Here is a 13,897-nt window from a genome sequence, read left to right as displayed (position 1 = left end):
TAGGCTTAAGGATCAGGAGTCGGGAGCTGTGTATGTTCTGTGGCAAAGGAGCATGGACGCGAAGTAGTTGCTTTAGTGGCTAGAGCAAACTTGTGGGAAAATAAGCCAAGATAACTTTGCAGGATTGTGGAGCTAAAGGGAACATTGTCCTGGTGCTCCCTGGAGATACCAGGAGGCCCCTAGCTGGCAGGCACAATGGCAGGAGCTTTGTCTCTTGTGCATTGGAAGAGAAGGGCACAAAGACTGCTTCTCAGGCAAAGTATTTACAACACTCTCCAATTTCCCCTATGTTTTCAGGATAGCCCCTCCTTGCATAGATGTCTGCAATGGTCTGTGCCCTGCTGCATGGGAGAGTAGAGCAATCTCCCATTCAGTGCCAGAGCCCTGAGTTCCCACTACCTGCTCTGGGAGAGGGAGGACAACACACAGAAATAAGGAGCTGGTGGTCCAAGGGACCTTTCCTAGCTCTTCTCTTCAGGTGTGTTTCCCAGATGAAGCTGAATAAGCAAGGCTTCTACCCCACCTCTGCCTTCATGTCTGTTCATTAGCACCTTTGTGAAGGCTTTCCAAGGCTGCCAGTTCTCAGGGGGCTGAGATGAGGTGTTTTAATTGTATATAATTAAATAGTGCTCCCTTATCTAGATTTCAAAGTTTGCTGTTGGGGCTTCAGTACCAATGCTCTCTTCCCCTCTAATTAGCTTCTTTAATTTGTGCAGTCTTGCTTCCTCCCCCATGGGGACAGGGCCCTCCTGCAGGGAAGCTTGCATTGCATCTAATTATTAGCAAATGAGACAGATGACAGGCGAGCATGGGCCCTGGCCCAGTTATCCATTGTGAGCAAACATCCCAGATCTGGGGGTCACAGGAAGGCTCTGAAGGTTGCATGTATATGCATGGATTTGGTCTTTCTGTTGCATCTGAAGGTTGCTTTGCATGTTACCCCACCACACATTTGCAGCAGCAGACAATGCATAACAGAGGCCACTTGACTGAAGTGCGACTCACATGCTGAATGCTTTTGCCAGGCTAACATGTAACAACAGGAAAGGAAGAGTTCCCAAGACCTCATCTGACCCATTTCTGTCCTAAAAAGAGATAATACACCTGATATCTTCAGTAAATTTTTGAACGGTGTCTCTAGGCTGTTGACAGAGGTCACCTGCTCTCCCGAGTTGCTTCTGAGTGGACCCATCTGTTCTAGGAGGAAATTTTCCTTCATATCTAATCTGAATTGCCTCCGTTGTTTCTTCAAGACCCTGCAGATGCAGTGAATATCCTACTGTCCTTTACATAGCTCACAGCTTAGACTTTTCCAACAACTGTGTCTTTTTAAATTCAACAGCCTCAGTTCTCACAGTCTCTCACCTTGGGTTACATTTCTCAGACCACTAGTCATTTTCTGTGCTTTCCATTGGATACTCCCCAACGTCTTCTGGAGCTGAGTGCTCAGAGCTGGACACAGCTGGGCTGAGAGAGTGTAAGGATGGCTGCACTCATTAATATCTTCAGGATGACGTCTGGCTTATTCGTTGCAAGAGCATGATGCTGTGAACTGGGATTTGGCTGCTGGGTCACAATGGCACCTCCTGACTCATTCGTTCCCTCCCGCTTGAATTTGTGCTTATGGCTGTTCTTGCACTTGGACTTTAAAGTGTCTTGCTTCTGCTCAGGCTATTTCCCAGCCCATTTCTGTACATCCCAGCCTACCTTTAATAATGCTTCCAGCCTCTCCACTGTATCTGCAAGTTTAAACACCAAACTTCTCTTTTCCACATGCAACAAGCCAGTTAAGAACAAGCTCGTGCTGAACACTTTTTCATCCCCATCCAGTGCCACATTTCTCTTTCCGGACAGGTTTGACCCCATTACTCCAGTGGCCCATTTAGCCAGTGCTTCCTTATAACAGCACTGAACAAGGCAACATTAAAAGCCCTTCTGGAGCTGAGTAATATGACAACCACTGCTTCTCTTTTACCCAAAAGGCGGGCATAAAAGGAAATTAGGTTGGCTTGATAAGATTTGTTCTTGACAAATATATGCTTGCTGTCATTCATCTCCTTGTTATCTTTGAGGTACTTACAAATAACTTGTTGATATATTCTAGCCTCTTTTAGGTACGAAAGCAGACCTAATCTGGCTGAGCTGCTTTTGAAGGCAGGTCCTGAGCTTGTCTGAGAATCTTAGCTATGGCACAGGAAACCTTGCAGAGGGACTGCTAGCAGCTCTAAGAGGCCCTCAAGCATTCCCCTAACAACATGAGGCTAGATTTCAGTATGCTCACTGAGTCTGAGGTTACATCATCTCTATCCTACACCTGCAGGCCTCATGAATACAGATGTCCACAGAGGGACCTGCTTCTTGGTGGAATCTGCTGTTCAGCTCCGTTCTCCTTCTCCCTCTGCACTTCTAAGGCATGGGCAGAACATCTCCTTTCCCTCTACTTTTCATCCAGTTTGTGCTCAGCCTGACTCTGACCCAACACTCCCACACTACTCTGTTACAATCCTCCCTACTAAACTGACCCATTTTAACTTTTTTTCATGATTCTTTCTAAGTTCCAGATCACTGAAGTGCTTGTGAGTCTGGTAAATCTTACACTTATGCTTCTGTCCATTTCCCCTGTGGTAGGATCATTTATGACTGGGGCATTAATAGTGACTGTTTATATTATTTTGACACTGTATAGGAATGCTATTTTATCCCCCTAGATCCCATCACATACCCGGTTTCTAAGGAAGAACATACATTTTAATAACCAAACCTCAGGTGTGAATGCAAATCTACAGATCTAAGCAAATACAAAGTTCTGTGCAGACTCTGGTCCCAAATAAAACCTGCTCCTCATCTGCTTGAGCCAAACCAACAGGTTTCATCTCATATTCAGCCTCCCATTCTCAATGAAAGCAGTGAGCCTCTCCCCTGCTCATCACAGCTCTATTTATTCCAGACTACCCGCAGAACAGACTTTTTTCTGCCTCATGCTGTGTCAGGGCTGTGTATTTATGCTAGAGCTGTGCAGTATTAGGGCAGCAGAGCCCAGACTGCAGAATGGCATTGCTGAGAGGGAAAGGAGGGCTGTGGCTGACAATGCACAGCTCCTTGGAGCACTCTGTCCGCAGTCTCCAGACAGATGTGTTCTTTGGCCATATCTAAAGGCATGCCAGGATAAGTCATCTGTCACAACACTGGCAAGAGAAGTGCTCAGGCTGCACAGGTAAGGTTAGAGGACAGCAGAGGCAAGGCCAGATGAGCAGTGCTGAGACAGGAGGGCGAGTGCCAGGGAGAAGGGGCAGGCAGTGGAAATACCTCCACAGGCTGAGGAGCTGAACAATTAGCACTGTAAAGGTGAGAGATTGCCTGGGCACTTTGAGGGGCTGATAAGCATTTTATCAGAGCAATATATTTCTACTCCAAAATGTTTGCAAAGGCCGCACATGTAACTGTTTTGTTCTCCTGGAAGCAAGCAGCAGAGTCTGGAAGATAACGAAGCAAATCAGTCATTGATTTTATTTTGTTCTGGACCTTCTGTCCTTCTTACATCCCAGCCAGCAAGACAACAGCTTTGTCACCTGGTGACAGTGAATTTCACCTGAATTTCACCTGTGAATTTCAAGGCTCTGCTGAGGGCCTGCTGGGCCTGTGGTTAATTTAGAGCCACACTGCATGACCCCAAAGTTGCACAGTGTTTGACTAACACAGGAGAAAATAACCAGGGGAATCAATCATGCACTCCAAAGTGCAAAGAAGCTTCCTGACAACAATGCCATAAAATTTAAGCCACCTCTAGAAAAAACCCAAAGATAGTATCTCTGCACTGGACTCCACTCAGCTCATCCGCATCCATGTCCTCAGCCATCTGAGAGCATCTGTGCTCAGAGGACCTTTCCCAGGAAAGGACTTTGCTCTGGTGAGGCAGGCGTATGCCATCAGTTTCATCTCTCTCATTCCAGCACCCAGTTCATGGGGATCCAGTCTGTGTCTCCCCCTGTTCTTTGTTACTGCTTTGTTTCTCATTGCCAGACATAGTTTATTGTTACTTTGATTATGTAGGAATGAATCCAGAAACTATGGAAATGGAACCATATAGGGACTGGACGGAGGAGGCACATGCTGGTCACCCTCTTGCACAGCAGTGGGAATATTTTCTGTCTTACACAAAGATATTTTTAAAACAGAGAATGCCGTTATTATTTGTTGTCACCCAGGATGCAGCATTACCATTCTTGGAAACCAAGCACAATGCCTCCAATGTCAGAAACATCACTATTTTTTGATATCTCCCAAGTTGTCCTCAGGCTATATGACATTTATGACTTGGAGAGTCATAACTGCAACCATGCCTGAGACTACAAAGCAGAGAATATACCCACTCATACCAGTGCAACTAGGTCATGCACCCATCCATCAAAACCACTGTGGCTGTGAAAGACTTTTAATCAAAGCTCCTAATCCAAAAGTACTGTAGAAACACAGGTGGTTCACCACGACCAGAATGTGAAGGCTAAGCTAATAACATAATAACATAGTTATCCTATGGTGCTGAAGAACAGGGGAAGGAGCAGACATAAGGGAGAGCATAGTCTTTTCCCTTGCATGGCAGTGATGTGCATGTCCTTGCTAGTGAACCATATAACTTTGTCCCTGGTGTGGGCAAAGCCAGTAGGGACACATACAGGGCAGATCCAGACATAGAAGACTGTGCATCGCCTCTGGTGTGCCTGCCTGCCAAGGGCAAAGAGACATCTCATTCCCTCGCCAGTAGAGAGCCAGCTGATAGAATTCCATCCGCCCGCAGCATGTGGGATGATGCCTCTGGCCTCAGCCTCTGCCCCCTGGGGAGGGTCTGTTTCTGACTCAGACAATTTTCTGCCAGGTCCAGCTTCTCCTCTCTGTTTGGCTTTGGATGACAGCAGATGTTCCTCTGCCCATCTGCACAGCTGCTTGGATGCTGGCTGTGGTTAGCTGTCTGCTTTTTGTTCAATCGCTCTCATTTTAAGCCCACAAATGCAGCCCTGCTGCTGGAAGAAAACTAGTGAGGGCCATCCATCGAGGTCAAACCTGGAGACAAAGTGTAAGAGGAAAGAAGCCTATTCCCAAGGCAGATGCACAGTTTGAACACAGGACTTGATTGGGGGTCCTGTGTACCGTTCACCTCTCCCTGCTCAAATATTTGCCACGGTAAATGATCCCATGTACATAAGAGGGGGTGGGACAGATCCTCTGCTCTGTTGACAAGACCTGCACATCACAGCTAGTGCTAATGCTGCTGCCAGCAGTGCTCAAGCACATGCCAGGGAAAGAAGAGGGTCTTCAAAGGGGGAGATGGCTTCTCTTATTCCCCGCTTTCAGCTCCTCAGCAAGGAGCTGCAGCGCTTCAAGATAACTCTTCCCGGTGCCAACAAGCTTTGCTAGGGTTGCTGCTTTAATTTCTTAAAACAAGCCTAGATACTGTGTTTTATAAATTGCTCAATGCATTTAATAGGTAGCCTTTTCATAAAGGAGCACAGCGAATGTGTACACAGGCCCTGATGAAGCTAATAGCTGCCTCTCAATGGCTTTCAGAGAGTTATTACATATTTAAGATCCAAGCTCCCTTAATCAACCGCAGAGATGCAGCTGGCAGCAGTAAATTGCCAACAACAGATCATTACAAATAAGGAAACATTGTTTTTTCAAGGACAAAAACTGTGTCAGTTCTTTAGCAAGCTAACCACTCTTGTCCTCACCCTTCTCCCCCTCCATTCCCCCCAGTGATGTGCTGGCACAACTTGCTAGATCCAATAACACAACCTCACTGCCTAATCCCCTCCACAGGGAACATCATCAAACCGATTCCTAGATTTCATGACTTATTTGGACAAACAGCACAGACTGCATCCCGTGCTCAACATCCTCAAGCAAGCTACAGGCAGGACTTGCCCCGCAACACCATGATGATGTGCCACAGGAGCATAGCCACTGGCCCTACTCTGGGGAGGAGAGGGACAGATCAGGCTGTAAGGCACAGGGACACAGTTGTGAGTATGCACTTTGCAGGCTTGAGACCTGACATGGCACCTGGGAATGATTTTTTCAATATGCACAGTGTCTGTGTCACTCAGTGCCCAGTCTGCAGCAGCAAGCACCTGCAGGCACAGGAGAAAGGGGAAGGTCTGTAAACACCATGTGGCCTTATTTCATTGCTGTCTCCTAACAGAAATGTGAAGGTTGTCCAGTGCAACTGAGACAAGAGCACAGCAGTTTAAGAGACCTGGACATAGCCGGGAGATATTAAGGCTAACATTTTAGACATGTTCAGGAAAGACTAAACATTGTGTGAATGAAGAGGAGAAAAATAAAATACAGCTCATCCTATTATAGCTGTAGTTTCCTCTCTGAAGTGGGGATGACCAGCTTTTGGTTTTCAGGATGCAAAGCAATGATACATTTCAGCCCCAGGGAACTCCTCCTCCCCATAACTCTCCTGGAAAGAGAAACAGGCCTCCGTGTCATGTCCCAGCTTGTGTTCAGCTCCCTGCTGTGGCCCATGGCCAGGGCCGCCTCCCATAAGATGGACCTAGGGTACTGGGTGTTCCTGCCAAGGACCCAAGACCTAGATCCTGGTGGCTGTATTTTAACTGCCTGCAAGTCCCACTGGGCCAGGCGAGACTGCCAGTGGCGAGGGGAAAACATGCTCTAAAACCCAAGCTGGGTGCTGGAAACAGGCCAAATGAGTTTAATCTTTGTTTGGTCTGTTTTGTTATCTCACACTGTGCCTCCAGACATTAACCCTGAGCAAGCTAGGGTTTGTGAGGAAGGGGATGCACACTGATCCACGAAAACAAAGTGGGAGGGACAAACAGAGAGATACTGTATTCAGTGATGGAACATGAAAAAGGGAACATGTGCTTCACTTTCAGCCTGGTTCACAGTGCTCTCTCTCTGTCACATCAGAAGACCCTCTCTGTTCTTCAATTGCATCCCACTGCAATGCTGACCATGGTGGAGGCTTAATTTTTTTCTTTGAAGCTGCAGGCCATGGATGCAAAACTGATTCAGAGAGATCCCAGGGCTGACTCAGCATTTTTACTTACTGTTTACTTGGAAATTCCTCACACACCTGCTTTTGGAAAAGAAAAGCAGGTACCACGTGGTCCCAGCCCACCATAGTATGTATTTTTGACATTGACATTTTTAAAGGGCTCTTGGGAGGGAAGTTAGATGGTCTCTGGTGGCACTTTCCCCCCAAAATCAGAGGATTTAGCTGATGTTTGTGATTTGACTCCTAGATTTATGCTTCCAGAGAAATGCCAAAGCTGGCTTAGAAAAGTCAAATTCAGTGGTGAAGAGTGTCACTTGCTAAACCTGCAGCAGATACCTTTTGCAAAAACAGCTAAACTATATAATGTGAACAGCAAGATCTATTGACATGTGAGTCTCCATGCATTTGCACATATAACTGCATAGATGAAATACTGATTTAATTGGTTATCCATATAATTGTGTGTACCATATTCCTCACTGACTTATTAAGGCAGTAAAAACTTCTTATGGAGGGTGTGGGTGCAGACATCTGGAATGCAGTTTGTAGTAGATCTCTAGTTGCAATGTTATCACTAGAAAAACTACTGCTTTTTGAACATGGAAGAACACATACTTTTCATATAGTCTTGCAGTCACATCTAGAAGAGATGCCCTTCCTAATGTTTCAAGACAGAAAGGAGAACAGATCCCATCAATTGTGGAAAGGATTGCTTCCTCCTCTAAGATGGGAGGCTGGACTTTTTTTAAAAAATTGTTTGGCATTTGGTCAGGAGATAGAATTAAACTGGCTAGATGAACCAGTGACCTCTCCTATGATCACAGTAGCAGTGGTAAGACAGGTGGGCAGAAGGAGTTTACAACTAGACACTTTCTCCGTGTTCTCAACAAGAAAGCTTTAATCATTATTTGGAGATGCAAAACAAGGCTGGGGTCACCATGTTGAGGATGACCCCAGAGGGAAGGCTCCCTCTTACCCTTTAAATCATAGCACCCTGTCTACATCAATGTCTCAGAGCCCCAGCTTCCTGTGCAGCATCACCGAGACTGACATTGCTGAAGACCCAAGACAGACATATTAAGCTTTCCCACACAGCTTGGAACAATCTGTCATGCAAACCCATCTAATTCCTTTGCAAAACATTTAAATGCTGTTTCTCTTACTTGCTGACGTGCACCCATTGAACATACAAGCTGTGCTTCAGGAGGAAGGAGCAGAAAAGCATCACCCCATAAGGATACCAGATAGTGCTGGGATAAAATGCTCCATAGAAGGAGCAACTTCTACACGATGTATCTTTTTTGGTAGCATCAGAATGAGATCTTTGTTTAAATGCACAAGAGTGGCATAGCTTCAGCAGTTACACAGCTATTTTGTGTGCTCTGGGAAAGGGGACATCAACAGATTGAAAATGGGAATGTCTCTAAGGACGTTGCAAACAAACATGTTAAGTAATTGGGCCTTTTGGGAACCAGAGAAAGGTCCCCAGAATATCATGGCCCTCCTAGTGCTTTCTAATTTTACAGCCCTCTAATAATAGATGCTTGTACCCATTTTTCTTTCGACACTGTGTCCCCTTGCCCTGCCCTGCCTTTGTTGTCAGTGCCCCAGAAGAACGTTTCACTCAATTTTATCAAACTAATTGATACAGCCTAAATTGGCTGAGCACTGAAGACCTGCAGCAAAGGCAGCAAAGCCATCTCCTGGCCACCAGAGCACGGGAAAACCTGAAGTTTTAGAACTTTATTGAATCAAATGTGCTGGGGAATTGCACCATTCTACATAGCTGTCATTTAGCTGAAGCACAGCACTAACAAGTAATGACATAGCAAACAGGCTTTATCTCTCTATATGCTAGTTCATATGTGAATTATATTTCCCATTAGAGCACATTCTTCCAATGAAGGATGACTAAGTAGCACCTCATCTTCAGACCACACTGCCTGGCTGCAGGCTACCTTAAACTTGTGCCCAGATAAACATGGACCTGTGGGAAATATTTTGCAAGTCAGATTGTACCATCTAACACCTGAACATGGACTGCAGGAGGTAAGTTTTAGATTAATATCTACTGCTTTTCAGGCACATGCAATTTGTACAATCGGTTTCATCCTTGTCCCAGAAAAACAAGATATGTGCATGTCCTCTCCCACTTGAATGGAGCAAGCCCCTTGGTTAATACATGGCCCTGCAGTGGCCACCTCTTCCCACCCAAGCCGTCATCTGTACCAGGCTGTGAACTCCTAAGGTGGTGCTTCCCATGCACCATCCCTGTGATTCCAGGGAGAGAGAGTTTAAAGGCAACAGAGATACGCGGGCAATGTCCTCGTTTCTGCACAGAAAAAACACACTTGGGTTTCTAAGAAAACTATTTTTCTCCAATTCCTGCTTGCTGTGCACATACTGACAGGCAGTAAATAAAGGAAAGAGAAGGCTTGCTGCCATGGGAAGGGCACACCAGCATGCCCCGGGAGGCCAGGCAGCAGCTCCAACAGGATGTGTTCAGCCGACTTCCAGCACATCCCATCCTCACTGGGCTGTTGACAAAAGTCAGCAGCGAACGGCAGAGCAGTGGAGGAAAGGCCACCAGCAGAGGCAGTAGACACAGCAAAGCAGGCCCCAACGCAATGCCAGGGAGAAGGCACCACTGTCCCCCTGCAACACCCCACATTACAGACTGAGCAGCAACAGGCAGCGCACAGGTGGCACCACCTGCCTTTGGTGAAGGACAGCACAGAGATCCTGGCCAGAGTGATGGCTCCAAGACAAGGGGGAAGCCCAAGCCCCTCTAAGCACAGTCACAGAGCCTGTGGCCTTGTGTTTGGCCTGCCATGTAAAAATGTCACATCCCAGGGGAACTGAGATTAAATGTCAAAGTCTTCCTACCAGTAGCCCAGCTAGTGCTGAGTGACATAGTTAAAAAGTAAAGAGCCTTTGGGGAATAGCCTTATAGCATAGTTCATTGCATCTCTGCAGACAACTCCTTGCTTCTCCCAAAAGGAAAACAAACAAACAAACAAACAAAATCAAATAACTGCATTCCCTTCTACTACAATAACAATTCAGGAGCCAGGAAAAATGACATATTCTGTTCTTGCGACCCCTGGGTAAGCAATATGCATGTTCTGACCTACAGATTGCTGTAGATGGGAAGTTCTTGCTCAGTTTTACCTGAGAAGTCCAAACACCAACTGGTCTAATATCCTGCCTGAGAACTACAAATTGCTTTTTTTCTTTCCCTCTACTTCAATAAGTTTTAGGATTCCCCCATTTGCTTCGTTCTCCCTGTGCACACAGAGCAGATACAAGAGACAGAATAAAAGGCTCCCTCCTGGCACTCATCATGGGTCTGTTTCAGCTCTTAAGAGACCAGTTGTATGCTATGCAAAACCCTAGCCGACATTTACCTCTCCCTTGACAAAGCAGTGCCCTTTATTAGTGACTGCTCCAAGTTCTATATAGTGGTTTTGTGCTACAGAGTCTACTGTTGTTGGCAGGGACTGATCTACAGCCACAGACTTTACTGTATGAAGAGCCTGAGGCTGGAACAACGCAACTCCCAACCTCTGCTCCTCCCAGAGTCCCAACAGGGCAAGGAAATGTCTTCATTCCCAAGGATAAGTGTTTTCTACCATGATTCATTGGGGTAATTTGTATTATCCACATAATGTAATAAACAACATGACAGTAGCAATAATTTTTCCACCATCCATCCAGCAACACTCAAGAGAAGCCTCCAACAGCTTCCAGCCTCTTTTTTATTTGCAAGCAGCTAAACGTGGCTGTAATTGGATCCTAACCATGAGGCTTCTCTGCATGACAATACTTTTTCAGGACATACATTGGACAACGATTGAGGCCTGCAGACTGTGAAAGAAGAAAAGGTGAAGTGACCTTCACCAAAGTCCTGAACAGATCATCAGTGGAACAGGATGTAGCCCAGTCCCAGAAGACCTGACCCTCAAAAGGCAAGGTAAAATAGGTACCACAATTCCTATACTGAGTTTAGGCTCTCCACAAGACAGGTCCTTGTGACTGGGCAGTAACAACCAGCTTGGTTTTGTTCTCTGCTCCAATGTAGAGCTGAGGCTATAAAGATCTGCTCAGCGTATGGGTAGGCTGAGGGAGGCTGGGCTCACAAACCAGTTCCACCTCCCTGTTGCTGGAAGGGTGGAGTACTCCTGAACAGACATCACTCTCTGGTCTGTTAGCAAGGCAAGAATGCAGCATTTCAGGCCCTCCCAAGCACATAAGGCCATTCATGGCTTACTGCAACACGCTGGCACCCTAACACCTCCAGTGCAGCTCTGGGAGCCATGTGCATTTAATTTCAGGAGAATCAGAGACTGTAAGTAGCAAATAAAACCTTAACTTACACAATCTCATCATTCTGGAACTCCAGCTCCCCACAGGTGTCTTCAAAGTCCTCTCCTCCACCTTTGGCTGAGCCTTCAATGGTTTTATAGGGCACAATAACATTTCCTCGGGCACCAGAGGTTCGCAACACTTTCACTTCCATGGTCCCCACACTTTCACTGACGTGTGTTACTGGCTCCTCAAAGGTGAAGATGCCAGCGTGGTCATCATCAAAGATGGTAACAGTGGCAGTTGATGGTGATCCCAGGCAGGCAAGTGTTGAGACACGACTGGCCTCAAGAATGCCCTCATCTGAGGCCTCAGTGCTCACACGGACATTACTGAGATGAACCAGGAAGTTCTCATCCTCCTCAAATATGTCATCATCAATTATGCCAACACGGATTTCCTTCTGGGTCTCTCCAGGCTTGAAGACCACTGTCCCTTCAGTGAATTCGTAGTCAGAGCCAGCATTAGCTGTCCCATCCTCCGTCCGGAAATCAACATACACTGTATTGGTCAAGTCACCTCCCCGGCGAATGATGGTCAGGGCAACAGTGCCACAGTTCTCCAGACACTGGTAGGTACCCTGCTCAAAGTAGAGCTTGCTGATGGGATCATTTTCTGCCACCTCACTGTTGACTTCATGCATGCTGACAGCTTTGCGGGCCTGATCTGCAGCATGTCTCTTCAAGATGTTGCCAGCTCCCGTCATGAGCCGAGTGGCCTGAATGCGGTAAAAGGCCCTGCTCTTCTGTTGCTGGCTCAGAACCTGGTAGTTGGCCAACTCTATAAGCTGTTCAATTTCCTTATCAGGGTGCTTTTGTTTCAGCTCTTTCAGAATCCGAGCCATTTCCCTCCTGGCTTCCTCATCATCCTGGTCTTTCTCATCCACCTCCAACACCAGTGTCCCATCCAAAAAGTTCTCCACGTGAGAATTAGCAACTTTTCCATCCATCTCAATATCAGCTTTGGAGGAGGGCCGGTCACCCTCGTGCTCAATGATCATGCCTCTCTGCTTGCCGGCTCGGTACTTCTTGTAGACATACTTGTAAAATAAAAGTCTCCTGTCAGCTATCCAGGCAAACACCACACAGATGGGGAAGAAGAAGAAGGTGAGCAAGCCTTCCCAAACCTCCACTATCCCAGGAGAAGACACAGATAAAATAATGTAAAGCCAAGTGTAGGCAAAGATGCTCCAGGCGGCTGTAACAAAAAACACTCGCAAGTGCTTGATCTTCCTTATCTCTCCATCCGGAACAACGTAAACACAGATCGCGATGATGACAAACATGTTAAACGCAGCACTGCCCACAATTGTGCTTGGCCCCAAGTCCCCTGCTGTGAAGCCATGGCCACACACTTCAATAACAGACAGGAGGATCTCGGGGGCAGATGACCCCAAGGCCATCAGTGTAAGGTTGGAAACGGTCTCGTTCCAGATCCTCACTGTGGTTTTGCTGGTCTCGCCATTGGGCTTCTTGATGGTTATTTCCCGCTCTTGGGATGTGATGACTTCGATAGAGGACATGAAGCGGTCAGCTATGATAGATACTCCCAGGAACATATACACCATCGCTACAAAATACACTGTTGCCCGAGCGATTTTGTCACCAAATGAGGGGTCTTGGGGTTCCCATATTGGTAAAATCACACCCTTTTTGCAGATGTATGAGCCAGTACACTCCTCTGTGTCATTCACGGGCAACTCACTGGGGCTCTCCGCATACGTGCTGTCAGCATGGAAGAGCAACACCAGCACAATGCTCAGGAGTTGGAAGCTCACTGGGAAGGTGGATGGGTGAGTTGCTCGAGACATGGCCGCTTCCACTGAACAGGTTCCAAATGTCCTCAACCTGCAGAGGCAAAAGAAAAGCTGCATTAACTGAGGCTGACCAGAGGGAACACATTTTCCTCTGTACCCTGTTTACTTCCCATCTTTCCCAAACATCTGATGAAGCTGCCCTGTTTCTCAAGAAGACCCATCTAATGAACCCATTTGTGTTACGATGACTGCAGTTTTCCACGTACAAATCATCTAGTTCAGTTATCTGAACAAGGATGGATTCAGACGCTACCAGTGGCCTAGCACCTACCCCCTTTAGCTACTATGATGTTTAATGCCACTTTCTTTCTCTTTGCTGAAAGCCTGTTTGTTCAATTGCATTTTCTTGTTTCTCATCTAATTAAAGCCCATCATTCTGCTTCACACCTAGCAGAAGTGTTTCCATTTCAAAAATTACAGTGCATTCAGTCACTGGAGTTCAGGGTAAGAGCAGGAGAGGACAGGGAAATCTACTTTCCCTCAACATTTAAAAAAAAATATATGTTTACACCTGCCATTTTAAATCACAGCCTTTTCTTGCTCACAGTCCTCCAAAGCATCTACTCCACATCAGAAATCTACAAAGAGTGAGCTCAAGCCCTGGCAAAACCTTATTCTTAACAGTGACTTGGTCATAAGGTACACCAGAAGGGCAGTCTTTAATTAACAATTTTGGAGCCATTCCTTACACAGTG

General features: G+C 46.4%; 1 protein-coding gene across 4 annotated transcripts in view; it reads right to left on the bottom strand.

Annotated features, from left to right (window-relative positions):
• The window catches only part of SLC8A1 (solute carrier family 8 member A1), a 139,195-nt gene that overhangs the window by 95,614 nt on the left and 29,684 nt on the right, over positions 1-13,897 (bottom strand). For all 4 annotated transcript variants that reach the window (XM_051613978.1, XM_051613979.1, XM_051613980.1 and 1 more), the window contains exon 2: positions 11,398-13,233. In XM_051613978.1, coding sequence (XP_051469938.1) covers positions 11,398-13,196 — 1,799 coding nt within the window. In that variant the 5' untranslated portion in view covers positions 13,197-13,233. The remainder of the gene's footprint in view (positions 1-11,397; positions 13,234-13,897) is intronic.

The sequence above is a fragment of the Apus apus genome, chromosome 3 (assembly GCF_020740795.1).
Source record: "Apus apus isolate bApuApu2 chromosome 3, bApuApu2.pri.cur, whole genome shotgun sequence".
Taxonomy (NCBI): Eukaryota; Metazoa; Chordata; class Aves; order Apodiformes; family Apodidae; genus Apus; species Apus apus.
The sequence above is the reverse complement of the archived record's forward strand: the minus strand, read 5'-3'. Positions and strand labels throughout refer to the sequence as shown.